General features: G+C 41.5%; 1 protein-coding gene and 1 long non-coding RNA gene across 2 annotated transcripts in view; one reads left to right on the plus strand and one right to left on the minus strand.

Moving 5' to 3' along the window:
* ADH5 (alcohol dehydrogenase 5 (class III), chi polypeptide) overlaps positions 1-6,884 on the minus strand; it is an 18,962-nt gene extending 12,078 nt beyond the window's left edge. Inside the window, exons 1-2 of the mRNA XM_002814989.6 lie at positions 5,641-6,884; positions 2,071-2,172 (exon numbers count right to left, since the gene is read on the minus strand). Coding sequence (XP_002815035.1) covers positions 2,071-2,172; positions 5,641-5,652 — 114 coding nt within the window. The 5' untranslated portion in view covers positions 5,653-6,884. The remainder of the gene's footprint in view (positions 1-2,070; positions 2,173-5,640) is intronic.
* LOC129059039 (uncharacterized) lies at positions 6,129-19,926 on the plus strand. Its single transcript, XR_010139754.1, has 2 exons — positions 6,129-6,238; positions 6,795-19,926. It is a non-coding gene; the product is annotated as an uncharacterized LOC129059039 (long non-coding RNA).
* Positions 19,927-20,810: the final 884 nt, after the last annotated feature.

Genomic DNA, 20,810 nt, shown 5'->3' on the forward strand with positions numbered 1-20,810 from the left:
TTATGCGTCTCTGCTCCTGGCTTATATATCCACTTACAATGTAACAATCTTTGCTACCTGTCTGCAGTTTTGCAGGGAAGATGGCTGTACTCATTGTGTCCATACAGCTCAATGAGCACAATGAATACCCATTGAGCTGTATGGGCACTTAATACATCCAGGACAAACATCTTCTTCAGTGGCAAAATCAGTCATCTTAATTTCTGAATTCGAAGAAAAAAAACACTATTACAAGATTTCAAATTCCTGGGTATGGGTTGCGAAGGACTTTAAGATGTTATTTGGGCCAGGTGCGGTGGCTCACACCTGTAATCCCAGCACTTTGGGAGGCTGAGGCATGTGGATCACTTGAGGTCAGGAGTTGGAGATCAGCCTGGCCAACAGGGTGAAACTCCGTCTCTACTAACAATACAAAAATTAGCCAGGCGAGGTGGCGCATATCTGTAATCCCAGCTACCAGGGAGGCTGAGGCAGGAGAATTGCTTGAACCTGGGAGGCAGGGGTTGCAGTGAGTTGAGATCGCACCACTGCACTCCAGCCTGGGCAACAGAGTGAACTCTGTCTCAAAAAAAAAAAAAAAAAAAAAAAAGAAAAAAAAGACGTTATTTGGTCCTGGTCTGCTCCACCTGATATTTGTGATCTTTGGGAGCATGAGCCAGTATGTGTGGTGCGTTTTGAAAGTGAGATGGTAGGGGAAGTATACTCCAAGTCACAGCTCTTTTTTGCTGTGACTCTTTTCCTAGAATGTTAATGATCACTACTCTAAAGCACTAATTTTATATCAAAACAAGTAGAGAGTAGTAGAATGCTAAACACATGAAGTTTTCTACATGCCAAGGTTTCAAAGATCTCTCCAGCTGGCTGCCTTGTACAATATGCCTCTCTCCAAGGGTAACATCATTTCTCTGCCACCAGAGGTTGACAAGCACTAGAATAATGAATTCCCTGAACCCTACCCTTGTCCGCCAGGGTGGGCGCATTTTAAAGCTCTCTAAGCAAGCTGACTTCATTTGCTTGTCACTCTATTCAATCAGGAGCCTCTTCTCAAACCTTGTTTAAGTCACTGTAGCAAAACTGAAGACCATTTCTGTCAGAGGCATTTTAACCAGAGCGACTCCACCTTGAACAGGCGCTGGGTAAAATAAGGCTGAGACCTACTGGGCTGCATTCCCAGGATGCTACGCATTCTTAGTCACATAATGAAATAGGAGGTTGGCACAAGATACATGTCACAAAGACCCTGCTGATAAGACAGGCTGGGGTAAAGAAGCCAGCAAAAACCCATCAAAACCAAGATGGCGATGAAAGTGACCGCTGGTCATCCTTAAGGCTCATTATAGGCTAATTATACTGCATTTGTACACCAAAAGGCAGTCTCACCAGTGCCATGAGTTTACAAATGCCATGGCAATGTCATGAAGTTACCCTATATGGTCTAAAAAGGGGAGGAATCCTTAGTTCTGGGAATTGCCCACCCGCTTCTTAGAAAACTCATGAATAATCCATCCTTTATTTAGCATATAATCAAGAAATAACTATAAGTATACTCGGTTGAGCAGCCCATACTGCTGCTCTGTCTATGGAGTAGGCATTCTTTTATTTCTTTGCTTCTCTAATAAACTTGCTTCCACTTTAGCCTATGAACTCACTCCAAATTCTTTCTTGCGTGAGGTACAAGAACCCTCTCTGGGGTCAGAATAAGGACCCCTTTCTGGTAACATTTCTTCTGTTTCTAACGTGTCAGCATATATTTAAAGTTATGTAATCAGCAGAAAAATGAGTATCCTACAGAGTTACCTTAAACCCAAACTGCAGAAGGTGAATTGCAATAATCCAGTGACCCATGGGGATAGCTGCTCAGCCCAAGATCAAAGCTAAAAGAGATGGAGAAGCATGCTGCAAAGGTGAGGGATAAGAGAAGGATGTTGTGATTGTAAGGCTGGATGACTTTCAACACCTTTTTTTGACACTGTCCTTTGGGATTTATCCTCTGCAGATCTCAGATCTACTCATCTATCCAGAGACCTCATTGTGTCTCTTTTTTTTGCAGTGCTTTAAATGTATCATTACCTTGATTCGAACTTCATGAGCCTTTGGGGGTGCCACCTCTATCTCCTCTATGGAGAGTGGCTTTCCAGCCTCCCAAGCAACTGCAGCCTTGCACTTGATAACCTGAAGTGGGGAAAAAAGGGAGTAAGCTGTTTATCCTCCTAAACAAATAACTACTTAATAGCCAATTTAGATACAGATTAATGCTAATCTTAAAAAGTATATCACAAATTCACAAAGAAACATATGCTTCCAAGTGATATGTTTTTATATTTCACACAAATAGTACACATCAAAAATGATTTAATTGAGATGATTACCTGGTCAGATAGAAAAGTATCTTTTGGTTAAAAAGTTGTACTCATCAAAAATTTAATGGCCCTCTACAATGCATACGCAAGAGCAGGTTAAGAACACAAGTTCCGAAAGAATCTGATTTAGCAGGTCTGGCATGGGGTCCAAGAAATCTGCATGTTTAACACGTGCCTGAAGAAATTCTTTTGCTCACGCTGTTCTGAATACCACCCGCTTGGTGCAAAACTGCAGGGTGGGAAAGACGATTAGGAGTGTAACAATGAGGAGTTATATCCCTTGTAACTGCACCGGCCAATGCAGCAGCCACCTGCCAAATATGACTACTGAGCACTTAGAAAATGACCACTGGCCGGGCGTGGTGGCTCACGCCTGTAATCCCAGTACTTTGGGAGGACAAGGTGGGCAGATCACGAAGTCAGGAGTTCAAGACCAACCTGGCCAGCATGGTGAAACCTCTTCTCTACAAAAATACAAAAATTAGCTGGGCATGGTGGTGCGCATCTGTGTGGTCCCAGCTACTCAGGAGGCTGAGGCAGGAGAATGGCTTGAACCCGGGAGGTGGAGGTTGCAGTGAGCCGAGATTGTGCCACTGCACTCCAGCCTGGGCAACAGAGCGAGACATCGTCTCAAAACAAACAAAAAAAACTGAGATATGCTATAAATATAGCTGGACTTTGAAGACTTAGTTCAAAGAAAAGTAAAAATATCTCATCAACAGTATTTTTAAAAATACTGCTTACATGTTGAAATAGTATTTTAATTATGTTAAATGACATTATAATGTTATTATAAATAAACTATTAAAACTTCACTTTTTCCTTTTTAATGAGGCTACTGAAAATTTAAAATTACACGTGACCAATATATCTATAACACACAGACCTGCTTTAGAGATTATAGTCAAGTATACCCTCCACTACCAGAGAATCACACGTAATGAGAAAGGTTCTGATTAGTTTACATTACACTTGAGAAATGTGTGGACAGACTAAAGGTTGTAAACCACTGGGTTTACAGGAGACAGATTTTAAAGTTAATAATTACAAAGAGTGTGATTTAAAGAGACAGGCACAAAGTAATACAGAAAGCAAAAAAAGTAGGTTAAGAGTGTAACTTTGCTTGGTTTGGGAGAGCTTCACTTCTAACCAGGACAATGAAGGATGAGGAAAAGGTAATTATAAATGGTGATAAAACACCCATATATAGGGTGATTGTGGGAACTGAATAAGAAAGAATATGAAGTCCCTGGCCGGGCGCGGTGGCTCAAGCCTGTAATCCCAGCACTTTGGGAGGCCGAGGTGGGCGGATCAGGAGGTCAGGAGATCGAGACCATCCTGGCTAGGTGAAACCCCATCTCTACTAAAAATACAAAAAACTAGCCGGGTGAGGTGGCAGTCGCCTGTAGTCACAGCTACAGAGGAGGCTGAGGCAGGAGAAGGGCGTGAACCCAGGAGGCGAAGCTTGTAGTGACCCGAGATCGCGCCACTACATTCCAGCCTGGGTGTCAGAGCGAGACTCTGTCTCAAAAAAAAAAGAATACGAAGTCCCTAACACAATCCTTGGCACAGCATAGCTTTGCAAAATAAGTTAGTAGTTATTGGTAGCCAACAGAACAAATGGTTGAGGGAAAGGAGAGGTGAACTATATAGAGATATAAAAAATGGCCTCTGTAGGCCGGGTGCGGTGGCTCACGCCTGTAATCCCAGCACTTTGGGAGGCCGAGATGGGCGGATCACCTGAGGTCAGGAGTTCGAGACCAGCCTGGCCAACATGGCGAAACCCTGTCTCTACTAAAAATACAAAAATTAGCCGAGCATGGTGGTGGGCGCCGGTAATCCCAGCTACTCGGGAGGCTGAGACAGGAGAATCGCTTGAACCCGGGAGGCAGAGGTTGCAGTGACCCAAGATCGCACCACTGCACTCCAGCCTGGGCAACAAAGAGCGAAACTCCGTCTGAACTTGTGGTTGGGGGGGGTGGGGGGGGAGCGGGGAAGAATGGCCTCTGTAAATTGGTGAGGCTGGAAATGTGGAAATGATCGTTTTTAAAATTAAATTGCAGATATTAAATCTCATAGTACAAAGAATCAGACACTGCATTAGAAACTTTTTCACTTCAATGTGCCATAAATTTCAACTCCACAAGTCAGATTCAGAATACTAACAATTAAGTTACGCAACATAAAAATCCAAAGAAACAAGAATACTAAATTTGATGGCGTGCTCCCCTTTAAAAAATGTCTTAATGGAGCCTAACCTTTTCCTTTTACTGACAATTCTAAGCAAAACAAAGCCCCACTCTAAATCCGCAGGAAATGGCCCTACTTCAACATTTGAACTATAGTAACAATTATAATCTTTCACCTTCTCTGAATAAAGACACTCAGTAATAAGGAAAAGCAACTACCAGTTTAAGTCTGAAAGACTGTTTAGAGTTTATTTCTTTCAATATGTTTAAGGCCATATGTCTTACTAGAAAATGTCCAAAATTGCAAAGCATTAAAATAATCAGCAACTTTAGACAGAGTATGTTATTCGTAATTTCTGCCTTTCTTTACTGTCTAATTTGTATTTTATGAATTTGTCACAGAGGAGCAGACCTGGGTCGGAATCCCAGCTCGCCATCGTTGGTGTGACCAAGCACAACCAACCTCAAACCTCAGTTTTGGTAAGATGGGGATAACACCTCGCAGAGGTGTTTTTATGTGAGGAATAGAGGGAATATAAATCTCTTGGTATTTAAGTGCTCGAAAATGTTTCTGAAAGGGACGTAGGGGTCTTTCCAAAATACACTCCTTGGAGGCACAATAATTAAGGCGTAGGCTCAATTACGCAACACAAGCAACCTAGGAGTTAGAAGCACGGGATCTGGCTGCAGCTCTGCCAAGTATGCAAGCTGCAAGAATGACCCAGAGCGAGTTATTTAATTTCGTGTAAGAAGCAATGCATGGCCGCTCCTAAGCCATTTCCACTGGGATACCGACCTGACCAGCCCCTGCCCCCGACTCTCCGGCTCTCCCACCCCCACCCCGTTCCGGCTGTCCCAGAAGCAGCAAAGAAAGCTGCTTCCCAGCTGAAGAGCCGAGACAAAGCTTCCTTCTCTTTCTGCTCCGCTGAGCCGCTCGCCGGGGGCCCAGTTTCAGAACCAGGAGCCAGATCCCGTCTTGGGCGCCGAGCCTCGCGCGCCCCTGAGGATAGGAGCCTAGTCCCATGCCATGCACTCCCTCCCTCGGACTCAGGGCCCTACGCTCAGCGGGCCCTACGCTCAGCGGGCCCTACCTGGTTCGCCATGTCCACGGATCCTGGTCGGTGCGGGGGGCTGACATCCGGGGTGGGCCGCGCAGCGACGGAGGCATGGGCGTGGCGAGCGCCTAGCGAGGGGGCGGGGCGCGGGGGGGGCTTTCCATGGCTCCAACCGGAAGGGCGGTGATTGAGCTGTGGTGCGTGCCACTAAGTTGTGGGTTCCCGGGAGCACTCGCCGGCGAGTCTGCACGGGGCCGGTTTCATTGCTAAAATCCGACAGACTTGTTGCAGAACTCGTTTTTTTGTCGGGAAAGGGCTTCCCCGTGTAACTTTACACCAGTTATGGTAGATAAGACTTGCAAATTACAGATGTGGACGGTGAGGGAACGAGAATTTCACTGAAAGCGCCTGAGAAACAGTAAGAGACCTGCAACAACTTTGTGCTCCACTGGCAAATGCTTCCTCCCCTAATACACATTATGTGTGCTTGGAGACACAAGGAGTAAGATACAGCCCCTCAAGGGACGACTCGTCATAGGGAGAGGACACAGCTTTGGGAATAAAGGGGCCACAAAGGAGGAGAGAGGCATTTGCTGAAAACTTCCCAAGCTCCCATTCCAGCAGTTCCTGAAGGGTAGGTAGGATTTTGGGGAGACAGTAGAACGTGGGCAGAGAACTTGGGAAGGAGGAGATGAGGAGAACAAAATGTCTCCTGATCCTGGACAGTTTGATGTGCTAAGAAGGGGCCAGAGTGTAGAGAGAGAGAACGTAGTATTTGCCAGTTTACTCTTTGTTTGTTTGTTTGAGACGGAGTCTCGCTCTGTCGCCCAGGCTGGAGTGCAGTGGCGCGATCTCGGGTCACTGCAACCTCTGCCTCCTAGGTTCAAGCGATTCTCGTGCCTCAGCCTCCTGAGTAGTTGGGATTACAGGCACACGCCACCACGCTGGCTCAATTTTGTATTTTTAGTAGCGATGGGGAGTGGGGGCAGGGGGTTGGTCTCACCATGTATGCCAGTCTGGTCTCGAACTCCTAACCTCACGTGATTCACCCACCTCAGCCTCCCAAAGTGCTGGGATTACAGGCGTGAGCCACCGCACCTGGCCTGCCAGTTTACTCTTAAACTCTGTTGTAAACGCTGAATTTTGTTAAAATAGCTCTGTCAGACACACTGCTCTTTTCTGTTTTTCAGTCTTTTTCTTGGCTCTTTTCTCGGGTACATATGGTAAGATGATGTCCAAAGTCTTTCCGTCCCTTCACTCCACTCTCTCACTCACACTTTGTCTTTTAACGTCTATTTATGGAAAGATGACTAGCAGATTATTATCTCCAATCAGGATGGCTCCCCTAAACTCCAGACTTGGACATGTGACTGCCTACTGGATTTCTGTCTCCATTAGGATATCTCACAATCGAATGCAACTCCTAAAACTCATATTAATATTTTCTCCTTAAAGGGACTCTTTCCTCTGTGTGTTGACACTCTCCACGTACTTGCCCTAGCCACAAACATGAGAGTCACAACTTCTCCCTCTCCCTCAGTCCCTGCATTCAGTTTGTCACCAAGCCCTAAATATCTCTCTGGTCTTGTGCCCCTCTCTCCCCACTGCTGCTGCATTAGTTCAGGCTTTCATAATTTCTTACAGGATTACTGAAAGAGCCTCCCATCTGATTTCTTTGATGCCAGGCCCTTGAATCTAATACTTAAAAAGGAATGCCCTGTTAGTGATCTTTCCAAAACGTAACATCAATCAATGCCATTTCCTATTTTCCTTCAATAATTTTTGAATGAGGTAGGCTATAAATAAATAAATACCATTCTTCTATTTAAAAATATTCAAGGGAGAACAAATGGATAAAATCCAAACTCTTTAGGCCAGTCAGGCCCTGAATTACTTCATTCTGTATATATCTCTATCCTTATTTCCTGCTCTCCTGCCAAATTTCACACCAACTTTTAAGGAACATTCGTAGTTCCTTAAAGGGACTATGCTTTTTCTTGATTTCAGGCCTTTGTGTATGTCAATACCTCTGCTTGGAATGCAGCAAGCAATTTCTAGTGGGGAAAACAAAGACTTTTGGCAGAGAGTTTTCTTTTCCCTATTGCAGATATATTGTCTATTTTCTGGAAAGAGACACTTGCATTTTTGTAGTACCTTGTTTAACAATAATAGGCAAGACTTTAGGTTTCTGGTCTGACATGTAAGGAGTTTAGAAGTCATCACTCCATCCTAACAACAACTAAAAAGCTAAACAAAATGAGAAATTAACAACTCTTGTTAGAGCTGTAAGTGAAGTGGGATCACAGAGAAAACAGCTTCCCCGAAATTAGAGACACAGATGGGTGGATTCAAAGAATCACAACTTACCATAGAAACACACTTTTGCAGGAACCGTTACTGGAGTAGGAAAGTAACTGAGCTGTAACTGATGAATTGCCAGAGGCTCATTATGGATTAGTTTGAGAGTTAAAGATTCTTGGGGCACCCAGTCGTAGGGGGGCTTTCACACTTTTGTGAGTTTTACCTCCATGAATTCTCAGAGAAGATCAGAGAAAAATCCCCAATTGCTTCCTGCATGAGGAGTGTAAAAGGAATTATTTTGAAAAATTCTAGGGCATTTTGTTCTTAAAAAGACTTGCCATCAAGAGAAACTATTTTACCAGAGCCTAGTGTACTGGGATTTTTACAAGTGGTTAACTGACCTGGGGGAAAGGAAATACCCAACTCCAGCTCCCTCTAGACATTCTGTACCACCTAAGGGGGTGAAAAAACAAACTGAGAACTGTGAAGTTTACAGCCTAGGGACACAGGCTCACTAAAAGACTGAGATAAAATGGTAGAACTATAGGACACTTTCCCTTCCCGTATATCTTACCACTACATTATTTACTGCAATTCCTTTGACCCAGTATATTATATCCGCCTTTCAATAAAAAATTACAAGGCATATTAAAAGGCAACATAGTTTGAATGGATAGAGCAAGCAGTGGAACCAAACCCAGGGGATGACAGGGATGTTGGTATTATCAGACCATGAATTTAAAACAACTATGATTAATATTGTTTGAAATGCTTGTTCCCTGGTGCCGTAAAGAAATAGTACTTGAACATAAATTTAATTTAGTAAGGCCATTTTTACTTCTGCAGAAAGGGTACACTGGCCAGCAGTTTTGCCACAAGAGTACACCAAACAAAGGAGACAGAGTCATTTATAACCTAATGTATCCACCCTACTGCTGTGTCCAGTTTCTATTGTCTGGAATGGGACCTCACATTCCGTATTTGTCCTGACTGGCTAGCAACTTAGAACTTTTTAAAAGAGGCAAAGGTAGAGGAGAACAAAGGAAGGAGGAGGTAACTTATGGAATGCTGAGAAAGGTAAAAACACTTTTAAAAAGGAAGAGGAACAGGCTATGACCTAATGCTTGCTTCGACTAGTATAAGCATGCCAGGGCAAATATTTAGGAGCACAGGTCTTTGAATAAGTTTTTCTTCTAAGAGAAGTTACCCATTTATTCCTAATTAGATGGGGAGGAAAGTCTTTGAAGAGGAACCTCTACTTTATTTTTTACAGTATGCTAAGGGCTTTAATGGGAAAAGTAGACAACATGCAAGAACAGATGGATAATGTAAGCAGAGAGACGGAAATTCTAAGAAAGAATTGAGAATAAATGACATAAAAAATACTGTAACAAATGAAAAATGTCTTCGATGGGCTCATTAGTAGACTGGATGTGACTCAGGAAAGAATCTTTGAGCTTGAGTATATGTTAATAGAAACTGTCAAAACAAGAAAGCAAAGAGAAGAAACCAATAAATGGAACAGGGTATCATATACATGTATGGGAGTACCAGAAAGAGAAGAAAGCAAAAGGAGCAGAAGCAGTATTCGAAGCAACTATGACTGAGAATTTCCCCAAATTAAAGTCAGGAAACAAACCACAGATCCAGGAAACTTAGAGAACACCAAACAAGTGTTCCTTCCAAAACAGAAAGCACAAAGCCCACATGGGTTCACTGATGAATTCTTCCAAACATTTAAGGAAGGAAATATACCAATTTTCTACAATCTTTTTCAGAAGATAGAAGCAGAGAGAATATTTCCTAACTCGTTTTATGAGGCCAGCATTACTGTAATACCAAAGCCACAGACATTACAAGAAAAGAAAACTACAGACCAATATCCCTTATGAACCTAGATACAAATATCCCCAACAAAGTATTAGCAAATTGAATCCAACAATGTATAAGAATAATTACATGCCACAACCACGTGGTATTTATCCCAGGTATACAAGGCTGGTTCAACATTAGAAAATCAGTTAATGTAATCCATCACATCAATGGGCTAAAGAAGAAGAAAATCACATAATTATAGCAATAGGTGGAGTAAAAAACATTTCACAGAATTCAACACCTAATCATGATGAAAACATTCAGCAAACGAGTATTAGAAGGAAACTGTCTCAATGTGATAAAGAACATCTACAAAAAGCCTGCAGCTAACATCATACTTAATGGTGAGAAACTAGATTTCCTGCTAAGACTAGGAACAAGAGAAAGGTGTCCCATCTCACCATTCCTTTTCAACATCTTGCTGAAAATCCTACCTAATGGAATAACACAAGGAGAAGAAATAAAATGTATACTGATTAGAAAGGAAGAAATAAAACTCTCTTTGCTTACAGATGACATTTATCTATTTGCAAAATCTGAAAAAATTGACAAAAGTCTCCTGGAACTAATAAGTGATTATAGCAGGGTTGCATGATACAGGTTTAACACACACATTTCAGTCATTTTCCTATATGCCAGCAATGAACAAGTGGAATCTGAAATTAAAAACCCAATACCATTTACATTAGCATCCCCAGAAATGAAATGCTTAGGTAGAAATCTAACAAAATATATACAGGATCTGTGAGGTAAATTACAAAACTCTGATAAAAAAAAACTAAATAAATGGGGAAATGTCTCATGTACATGGATATTCTGAAACAACATTGTCAAAATGTCATTTATTCCCACTTGCTCTATAGATTTAACTAAATCCCAATAAAAAAACCAGCAAATTATTTTGTGGATATTGACAAACTGATTTCAAAGTTTTTATTTTTATTTATTTTTTGAAGTACAGCATAATTTGTTGGAAAAGAAAAAAATGGAAAGTTAAGTGCAGAATACAGTACAACCTGAGAGAGATATTCCAGGGCGGGCTGCTCATAAGAGTGAGACAGTGTGGATTGTTGCTGGAGAAACCCTGTTATGGGAGTTTTGCATTATTATTATTATTATTTTTATTATACTTCTAGGGTACATGTGCACAACGTGCAGGTTTGTTACATGTGCGTACATGTGCCATGTTGGTGTGCTGCACCCATTAACTCGTCATTTGCATTAGGTATATCCCCTAATGCTATCCTTCCCCCCGCCCCCCACCCCACGACAGGCCCTGGTGTGTGATGTTCCACTTCCTGTGTCCATGTGTTCTCATTGTTCAATTCCCACCTATGAGTGAGAACATGCGGTGTTTGGTTTTCAGTCCTTGCGATAGTTTGCTGAGAATGATGGTTTCCAGCTTCATCCATGTCCCTACAAAGGACATGAACTCATCGTTTTTTATGGCTGCATAGTATTCCATGGTGTGTATGTGCCATATTTTCTTAATCCAGTCTATCATTGTTGGACATTTGGATTGATTCCAGGTCTTTGCTATTGTGAATAGTGCCGCAATAAACATACGTGTGCATATGTCTTTATAGCAGCATGATTTATAATCCTTTGGGTATATACCCAGAATGGGATGGTGGGGTCAAATGGTATTTCTAGTTCTAGATCCCTGAGGACTTGCCACACTGTCTTCAACAATGGTTAAACCAGTTTACAGTCCCACCAACAGTGTAAAAGTGTTCCTATTTCTCCACATCCTCTCCAGCACCTTTTGTTCCCTGACTTTTTAATGATCACCATTCTAACTAGTGTGAGGTGGTATCTCATTGTGGTTTTGATTTGCATTTCTCTGATGGCCAGTGATGATGAGCATTTTTTCACGTGTCTGTTGGCTGCATAAATGTCTTCTTTTGAGAAGTGTCTGTTCATATCCTTTGCCCACTTTTTGATGGGGTTGTTTTTTTCTTGTGAATTTGTTTGAGTTCTTTGTAGATTCTGGATATTAGCCCTTTGTCAGATGAGTAGATTGCAAAAATTTTCTCCCATTCTGTAGGTTGCCTATTCACTCTGATGGTAGTTTCTTTTGCTGTGTAGAAGCTCTTTAGTTTAATTAGATACCATTTGTCAATTTTGGCTTTTGTTGCCATTCCTTTTGGTGTTTTAGACGTGAAGTCCTTGCCCATGCCTATGTCCTGAATGGTATTGCCTAGGTTTTCTTCTAGGGTTTTTATGGTTTTAGGTCTAACATTTAAGTCTTTAATCCATCTTGAATGAATTTTTGTATAAGGTGTAAGGAAGGCATCCTGTTTCAGCTTTCTACATATGGCTAGCCAGTTTTCCCAGCAGGATTTGTTAAACAGGGAATCCTTTCCCCATTTCTTGTTTTTTGTCAGGTTTGTCAAAGATCAGATAGTTGTAAATGTGTGGTATTATTTCTGAGGGCTCTGTTCTGTTCCATTGGTCTATATCTCTGTTTTGGTACCAGTACCATGCTGTTTTGGTTAGTATAGCCTTGTAGTATAGTTTGAAGTCAGGTAGCGTGATGTCTCCAGCTTTGTTCTTTTGACTTAGGATTGACTTGGCAATGCTGGCTTTTTTGGTTCCATATGAACTTGAAAGTAGTTTTTTCCAGTTCTGTGAAGAAAGTCATTGGTAGCTTGATGGGGATGGCATTGAATCTATAAATTACCTTGGGCAGTATGGCCATTTTCACGATATTGATTCTTCCTATCCATGAGCATGAAATATTCTTCCATTTGTTTGTATCTTCTTTTATTTCCTTGAGCAGTGGTTTGTAGTTCTCCTTGAAGAGGTCCTTCACATCCCTTGTAAGTTGGATTCCTAGGTATTTTATTCTCTTTGAAGCAATTGTGAATGGGAGTTCACTGATGATTTGACTCTCTGTCTGTTATTGGTGTATAAGAATGCTTGTGATTTTTGCACACTGATTTTGTATGCTGAGACTTTGCTGAAGTTGCTTATCAGCATAAGGAGATTTTGGGCTGAGACAGTGGGGTTTTTTTAGATATACAATCATGTCATTTACAAACAGGGACTATTTGACTTCCCCTTTTCCTAATTGAATACCGTTTATTTCCTTCTCCTGCCTGATTGCCCTGGCCAGAACTTCCAACACTATGTTGAATAGGAGTGGTGAGAGAGGGCATCCCTGTCTTGTGCCAGTTTTCAAAGGGAGTGCTTCCAGTTTTTGCCCATTCAGTATGATATTGGCTGTGGGTTTGTCATAGATAGGTCTTATTATTTTGAGATATATCCCATCAATACCTAATTTATTGAGAGTTTTTAGCATGAAGGGCTGTTGAATTTTTCAAAGGCCTTTTCTGCATCTATTGAGATAATCATGTGGTTTTTGTCGTTGGTTGTGATTATATGCTGGATTACATTTATTGATTTGCATATGTTGAACCAGCCTTGCATCCCAGGGATGAAGCCCACTTGAACATGGTGGATAAAGTTTTTGATGTGCTGCTGGATTTGGTTTGCCAGTATTTTATTGAGGATTTTTGCATTGATGTTCATCAGGGATATTGGTCTAAAATTCTCTTTTTTTGTTGTGTCTCTGCCAGGCTTTGGTATCAGGATGATGCTGGCCTCATAAAATTAGTTAAGGAGGATTCCCTCTTTTTCTATTGATTGGAATAGTTTCAGAAGGAATGGTACCACCTCCTCCTTGTACCTCTGGTAGAATTTGGCTGTAAATCTGTCTGGTCCTGGACTTTTTTTGGTTGATAAGCTGTTAATTATTGCCTCAATTTCAGAGCCTGTTATTGGTCTATTCAGAGATCCAACTTCTTCCTGGTTTAGTCTTGGGAGAGTGTATGTGTCAAGGAATTTATCCATTTCTTCTAGATTTTCAAGTTTATTTGCGTAGAGGTGTTTATAGTATTCTCTGATGGTAGTTTGTATTTCTGTGGGATCGGTGGTGATATCCCCTTTGTCATTTTTTATTGCGTCTATTTGATTCTTCTGTCTTTTCTTCTTTATTAGTCTTGCTAGCAGTCTATCAATTTTGTTGATCTTTTCAAAAAACCAGCTCCTGGATTCATTGATTTTTTTGAAGGGTATTTTGTTTCTCTATCTCCTTGAGTTCTGCTCTGATCTTAGTTATTTCTTGCGTTCTGCTAGCTTGAGTGTGTTTGCTCTTGCTTTTCTAGTTCTTTTAATTGTGATGTTAGGGTGTCAATTTTAGATCTTTCCTGCTTTCTCTTGTGCGCATTTAGTGCTGTAAATTTCCCTCTACACACTGCTTTGAATGTGTCCCAGAAATTCTGGTATGTTATGTCTTTGTTCTCATTGGTCTCAAAGAACATCTTTATTTCTGCCTTCATTTCATTATGTACCCAGTAGTCATTCAGGAGCAGGTTGTTCAGTTTCCATGTAGTTGAGCGGTTTTGAGTGAGTTTCTTAATCCTGAGTTCTAGTTTGATTGCACTGTGGTCTGAGAGACAGTTTGTTATAATTTCTGTTCTTTCACATTTGCTGCGGAGTGCTTTACTTGCAACTATGTGGTCAATTTTGGAATAAGTGCGATGTGGTGCTGAGAAGAATGTATATTCTGTTGATTCGGGGTGGAGAGTTCTGTAGATGTCTATTAGGTCTGCTTGGTGCAGAGCTGAGTTCAATTCCTGGATATCCTTGTTAACTTCCTGTCTCATTGATCTGTCTAATGTTGACAGTGGGGTGTTAAACTCTCCCATTATTATTGTGTGAGAGTGTAAGTCTCTTTGTAGGTCTCTAAGGACTTGCTTTATGAATCTGGGTGCTCCTGTATTGGGTGCTTGTATATTTAGGATAGTTAGCTGTTCTTGTTGAATTGATCCCTTTACCATTATGTAATGGCCTTCTTTGTCTCTTTTGATCTTTGTTGACTTAAAGTCTGTTTTATCTGAAACCAGGATTGCAACCCCTGCCTTTTTTTGTTTTCCATTTGCTTGATAGATCTTCCTCCATCCCTTTATTTTGAGCCTATGTGTGTCTCTGCACGTGCGATGGGTTTCCTGAATACAGCACACTGATGGGTCTTGACTCTTTATCCAATTTGCCAGTCTGTGTCTTTTAATTGGAGCATTTAGCCCATTTACATTTAAGGTTAATATTGTTATGTGTGAATTTGATCCTGTCATTATGATGTTAGCTGGTTATTTTGCTTGTTAGTTGATGCAGTTTCTTCCTAGCCTCAATGGTCTTTGCAATTTGGCATGTTTTTGCAGTGGCTGGTACCGGTTGTTCCTTTCCATGTTTAGTGCTTCCTTCAGGAGCTCTTGTAAGGCAGACTGGTGATGACAAAATCTCTCAGCATTTGCTTATGTGTAAAGGATTTTATTTCTCCTTCAGTTGTGAAGGTTAGTTTGGCTGGATATGAAATTCTGGGTTGAAAATTCTTTTCTTTGAGAATGTTGAATATTGGCCCCCACTCTCTGCTGGCTTCTAGACTTTCTGCCGAGAAATCAGCTGTTAGTGTGATGGGCTTCCCTTTGTGGGTAACCCGACCTTTCTCTTTGGCTGCCCTTAACATTTTTTCCTTCATTTCAACTTTGATGAATCTGACAATTATGTGTCTTGGAGTTGCTCTTCTTGAGGAGTATCTTTGTGGCGTTCTCTGTATTTCCTGAATCTGAATGTTGGCCTGCCTTGCTAGGTTGGGAAGTTCACCTGGATAATATCCTGCAGAGTGTTTTCCAACTTGATTCCATTCTCCCCGTCACTTTCAGGTACACCAATCAGAGATAGATTTGGTCTTTTCACAAGGTCCCATATTTCTTGGAGGCTTTGTTCATTTCTTTTTATTCTTTTTTCTCTAAACTTCTCTTCTCACTTCATTTCATTCATTTGATCTTCCATCACTGATACCCTTTCTTCCACTTGATCAAATCGCCTAAGGACTTTTCTGCATTGGTTATTCTAGTTAGCCATTTGCCTAATCTTTTTTCTAGGTTTTTAACTTCTTTGCCTTGGGTTCAAACTTCCTCCTTTAGCTCAGAGAAGTTTGATCACCTGAAGCCTTCTTCTTTCAAGTCGTCAAAGTCATTCTCTGTCCAGCTTTGTTCCATTGCTTGTGAGGAGCTGCATTCCTTTGCAGGAGGAGAGGCACTCTGATTTTTGGAATTTCAGTTTTTCTGCCCTGTTTTTTCCCCATCTTTGTGGTTTTATCTACCTTTGGTCTTTGATGATGATGATGTACAGATGGGGTTTTGGTGTGAATGTCCTTTCTGTTTGTTAGTTTTCCTTCTAACAGTCAGGACCCTCAGCTGCAGGTCTGTTGGAGTTTGCTGGAGGTGCACCCCAGACACTGTTTGCCTGGGTATCAGCAGCAGAGGCTGCAGAACAGCGGATATTGGTGAGCAGCAAATGTTGCTGCCTGATTGTTCCCCTGGAAGTTTTGTCTCAGAGGGGTACCCGGCCATGTGAGGTGTCAGTCTGCCCCTGCTGGGGGGTGCCTCCCAGTTAGGCTACTCAGGGGTCAGGGACCCACTTGAGGAGGCAGTCTGTCCATTCTCAGATCTCAAGCTGTGTGCTGGGGGAATCACTACACTCTTCTAAGCTGTCAGACAGGGACATTTAAGTCTGCAGAGGTTTCTGCTGCCTTTCGTTTGTCTATGCTCTGCCCCCAGAGGTGGAGTCTACAGAGGCAGGTAGGCCTCCTTCAGCTGCGGTAGGCTCCATCCAGTTTGAGCTTCCAGGAGGCTTTGTTTACCTACTCAAGCCTCGGCAATGGCAGGCACCCCTCCCCCAGCCTCGCTGCCACTTTGCAGTTTGATCACAGACAGCTGTGCTAGCAATGAGCAAGGCTCCGTGGGTATAGGACCCTCTGAGCCAGGCGCATGATACAATCTCCTGGTGTGCCATTTGCTAAGACCATTGGAAAAGGGCAGTATTAGTGTGGGAGTGACCTGATTTTCCAGGTGCCGTCTGTCACCCCTTTCCTTGGGCAGGAAAGGGAATTCCCTGACCCCTTGCACTTCCCAGGTGAGTCAATGCCTTGCCCTTCTTTGGCTCACACTCAGTGTGCTGCACCCACTGTCCTGCACCCACTGTCCAACAATCCCCAGTGAGATGAACCTGGTACCTCATTTGGAAATGCAGAAATCATTCGTCTTCTGTGTCACTCACGCTGGGAGCTGTAGACTGGAGCTGTTCCTATTTGGCCATCTTGGCTCTGCCCCCTAATTTTTACTCTTAAGTAAAGATTATTTTGGACTGAGGTACTCACTAAGTGAAAGTAATTCATCATTTCAGACTTTGTTACAGGGAGGTGATTATGCACTGAACATAGTCAAACATTTCAAAAATTTGAAAAATATTTTATAAAACTTACAAGAAAGGAAGACATGTACTGGATGAATTGAAGGAAGAATTCATAAAACCATATGTGTCTGCTTCATATTGAGGGAAACCTTTTTTTTTTTCTTTTTTTAACCTCTCAGCACTAGTTGACATTGCTTGGCTACATACTCCATTAGAGACAGCTATGGCCATAGCTTGTGTGAATTGAAACAGGAAATTGTCCATAGTGGAGGCAGTCACAGATGGGTTAGCCATGAGGGAGTCAGAAGTGGTAGAACTAATTCTAAATACTGAGATTCCATACTGAGAGGTACCAAAGCTACCCAACAAACTCTTTTCCTCTTGGGAAACACACATACACATGACATAAAAATAAGGTAGGCATTTAATTTGTAGCTGTAGATCTCAATAGCATTGTGCAATTTTTCCTGTTACTTTTCAAGACCCACACATATCACAGTATAGGGAGGTCAGAGACTCCTCAGGGCAGCTCTACAATTCTGAAGCAGTACGTTTCTTTTATATTTTTGTAGGTAATGATTTGTTGTAAGTTATCCATAGTTGTAAGTAACCTGAGCATATGTTTTCCTTGATACTATGGAGAACTTGACAGGTTGGAGAAATACAAGGTATGATTTCATGATTAAACATAACAGGAAATTTAAATGGGACTTTACATATGATCTCAATTTAGCTAAGAACTCAAGGCCAAGCTATACAGGCACCAAATTACCCCCACATTCTAAAGCAAGGGGCTAGACCACCTTGTGTAGGACATGCTAAGAGAGAAATCGCTTCTGCCAGCTTTAGCCTATCTCCTGTCTCTCATCTATATAAGGTGAGGCAAAGAATTCATGGGGAAGGGTGGAAGTATTTGGAAGTGAAGATTTCTTTGGAGATAGTTGTCAGTATGCTGTGTTTGCCCTTCCCGTCTCCACAGTGAGGGTGGTGAAAGCACTTCCCCTTCATCTGAAGCCAAGAGAAGAAAACTGCTCAGAAAGCTTGAAATGTTTTCTGTGGAATCTAGAAAATTCAAGGTCTGGTTTGTGAAAGAAAAAAATTAAGGCAAGAAGCTGCTGTCTTACTCTACTTTCTGCTGGTATAACAGAATACCTGAGATAACAGCATTAATTCATTCATGAGAGCAGAGCCCTCATCCTCTAATCACCTTTTATTTTTATTTTTTTGAGACAGCATCTCGCTCTGTCACACAATCTGGAGTGCTGTGGTGATTGTAGCTCACTGCAGCCTAGAACTCCTGGGCTCAAGTGATCCTCCTGCCTTAGACTCCTGAGTAGCTGGGACTACAGGTGTGTGCCACCCTGCCCTGCTTCTAATAATCTCTTAAAGATTCCTCCTCTTAATGCTACCACAATGGCAATTAAATTTCCCCATAGTTTTGGAGGGAACATTCAAATAGTAGCATCTAGCTAGAACAGCCTATCTGTTGGCAGAATGAAGTAGAGCAGTTTAGTGGGAACAAGGATACAAGTGTATTTTTTATGGACGAAATACAGACTCTGGAAAGGATACAGTTGTGGATCATCTGGAAAAGAACTTCATGAAAGAGATAGATGCACAGATGGATAGTGAAGGTCACCCTGGTGAAAGCCAAGGACTGAATGCAGAGTCTTAAATGGCCAGTTGTGGAAAGAATCATCCTTATAAAAGAATTGAGATAGGAGATCTCTAATAGAGGAGGAGTTCTTTGTGAAACCCGCAGAAATCCCCCAACTCAAAAAAAAAAAAACAACATAGTATCTAAAAGGTAGGGCACAAATATCAAATTGCAACTGTACTGGCCATATGCAATGTAGAGCACCAATATCAGATCGCAACTGTACTGGCCATATGCAATGTAGTCTTTTTCTCCAGGTTTCCCCCCTCTTCTAGGCTGGACAATGGAGGAAGCTTGAAATAGTAACTGACAAGTGGTAGAAGAGATGGAGCAGAGAAGCAAGAAGAAGTGACTCCTCACTCCTTCACCAGGGTGGATTTGCTGGTTTGAAGCAGACCTGAGCTGGGAGAGGGGAGACGTGAGAAGTTTTAATTGGATGAAATATTTCTTTAGACTGATCTATACTTTTTTCTTTATATCTAAAATTCACTGGAAGAGCTATGAAATCTGTCCAAGATTTCATTCAGGTCAGGAAAAACCAAAACCAAAACCAAAACCAAAACCAGTGAGTTTATAAAGGAAGTTTATGGTGGATTTTTAAAAAAATTATTTTGATACCTGACATTGGGATATTCTCCATCTTATGAGTCTGAAAATATTTCTTCACAGCCAGGTAATACACACATGACTCAGATGCCACCAAAGAAGTATGTGTCCAAGACCTCAAGTTGAAAGCTGTGGACTGCAGAGGGACTCTCTGGTGAAGTTGTTGCAAGCATGATTAATTTATTGGGGCAGCAATGGCAGTCAAGCCAGTGGTGGTATCCTGTGTCCAGGAGTGGTATTGGTGATTCAGTTTGCAGCCTCTGAGGTATAAGGATAAGGAAAATGGTGACCAGATCAGTTTTGCTGCCTCAGATTAGACATAATTTCAAGCTGTATATCTCTAATTCTCCTAATAATTCTATGACCTACACGATATCCTTTAAATAAATGACTTATCATTTAAAATAATTCCGAATTGATTTCTGTGACTTGCAATGAAATCAATAAAAAAAAATACCGGAGTATTACTAAAAAATAGACCACCAGGGAAAAGGGTCAATCTGGGATTAATTTTCTGACCTGGTTTAGGCTGAAGGCAGTGATAATTCAGATGACTCTAAGGGTGGAGCGGCTCTAGACATGCAGGAGTGGAAAAGTTAATTAAAAAAAAAAAAAAAACAAAACTCTGACTTCCTGAAAGGAAATAAGAATTAAAGGCAAGGCCTTAGAGACAATAGGGTTATTGCCGTGGAAGAATATTAAAGTGCATGAGCTATTCAAAGTCTGTAAGTTAGGTGGTTACTTCATTAAAGTGCTGGGCAGTTTAGTTAAGGAGAATGGTAAGCTTAAAATTTCAGGTTCTTGGCTTATGGTATAAACTGAAACCTAAGGATGTTTTATGACATTAATTTCTTGAAGCCATAAGGTTAAACTAGCCAGAAGCCAAATTAAAAGTTTGAGCCTGTAGGTTTCCAGCTGTAACACTGATTAAATTCATAGGAACCAGAAAGATCTCTTAGGTGAAAACCAGGGCATTGATTGGGAAATAATAGGATCTCAAATATTATAATGGGTATATATTGAAAGATTCAAATGTCCCTCAGATTATCCTGAACTCCCAGTCTCCACTGATCTTTCTTTGCCTACTGAAACATTTTCTTTTGCCTGTCTGATGAGGATGTCACTGCTTGATTTGAGGACCATATAAGGACCTTGGCTGAGCAGCGTCCCTGTAAGGGGAAGCCAATTTCCTCATGTCCTGTTCACTTCCATCTCTCATTGTCTTCAGGCCTATAATTATAGTCAGACTAAGCAGTAAGGGGGCAAGTTGGAAGGAGAAGGGTTAAATACCAAAATAATAAGTATTATATTTTGCTGATGAATTCTGATCAAACTCTGACCAACTCTTGTGAAAATGAATTCTGTGGGTGCTAGGGCAAGTGGGGAAGGGCATAATTTTAGATCAGGCTAAATGGGTCACGATGGGTGCCTTTGTTAGAAATTCTGTATTGATCACACTAGCTCAACAAACATTAGAAGTTAAAATTGTTTGTTCTATTTATAGATA

The sequence above is a fragment of the Pongo abelii genome, chromosome 3 (genome assembly GCF_028885655.2).
Source record: "Pongo abelii isolate AG06213 chromosome 3, NHGRI_mPonAbe1-v2.0_pri, whole genome shotgun sequence".
Classification (NCBI taxonomy): Eukaryota; Metazoa; Chordata; class Mammalia; order Primates; family Hominidae; genus Pongo; species Pongo abelii.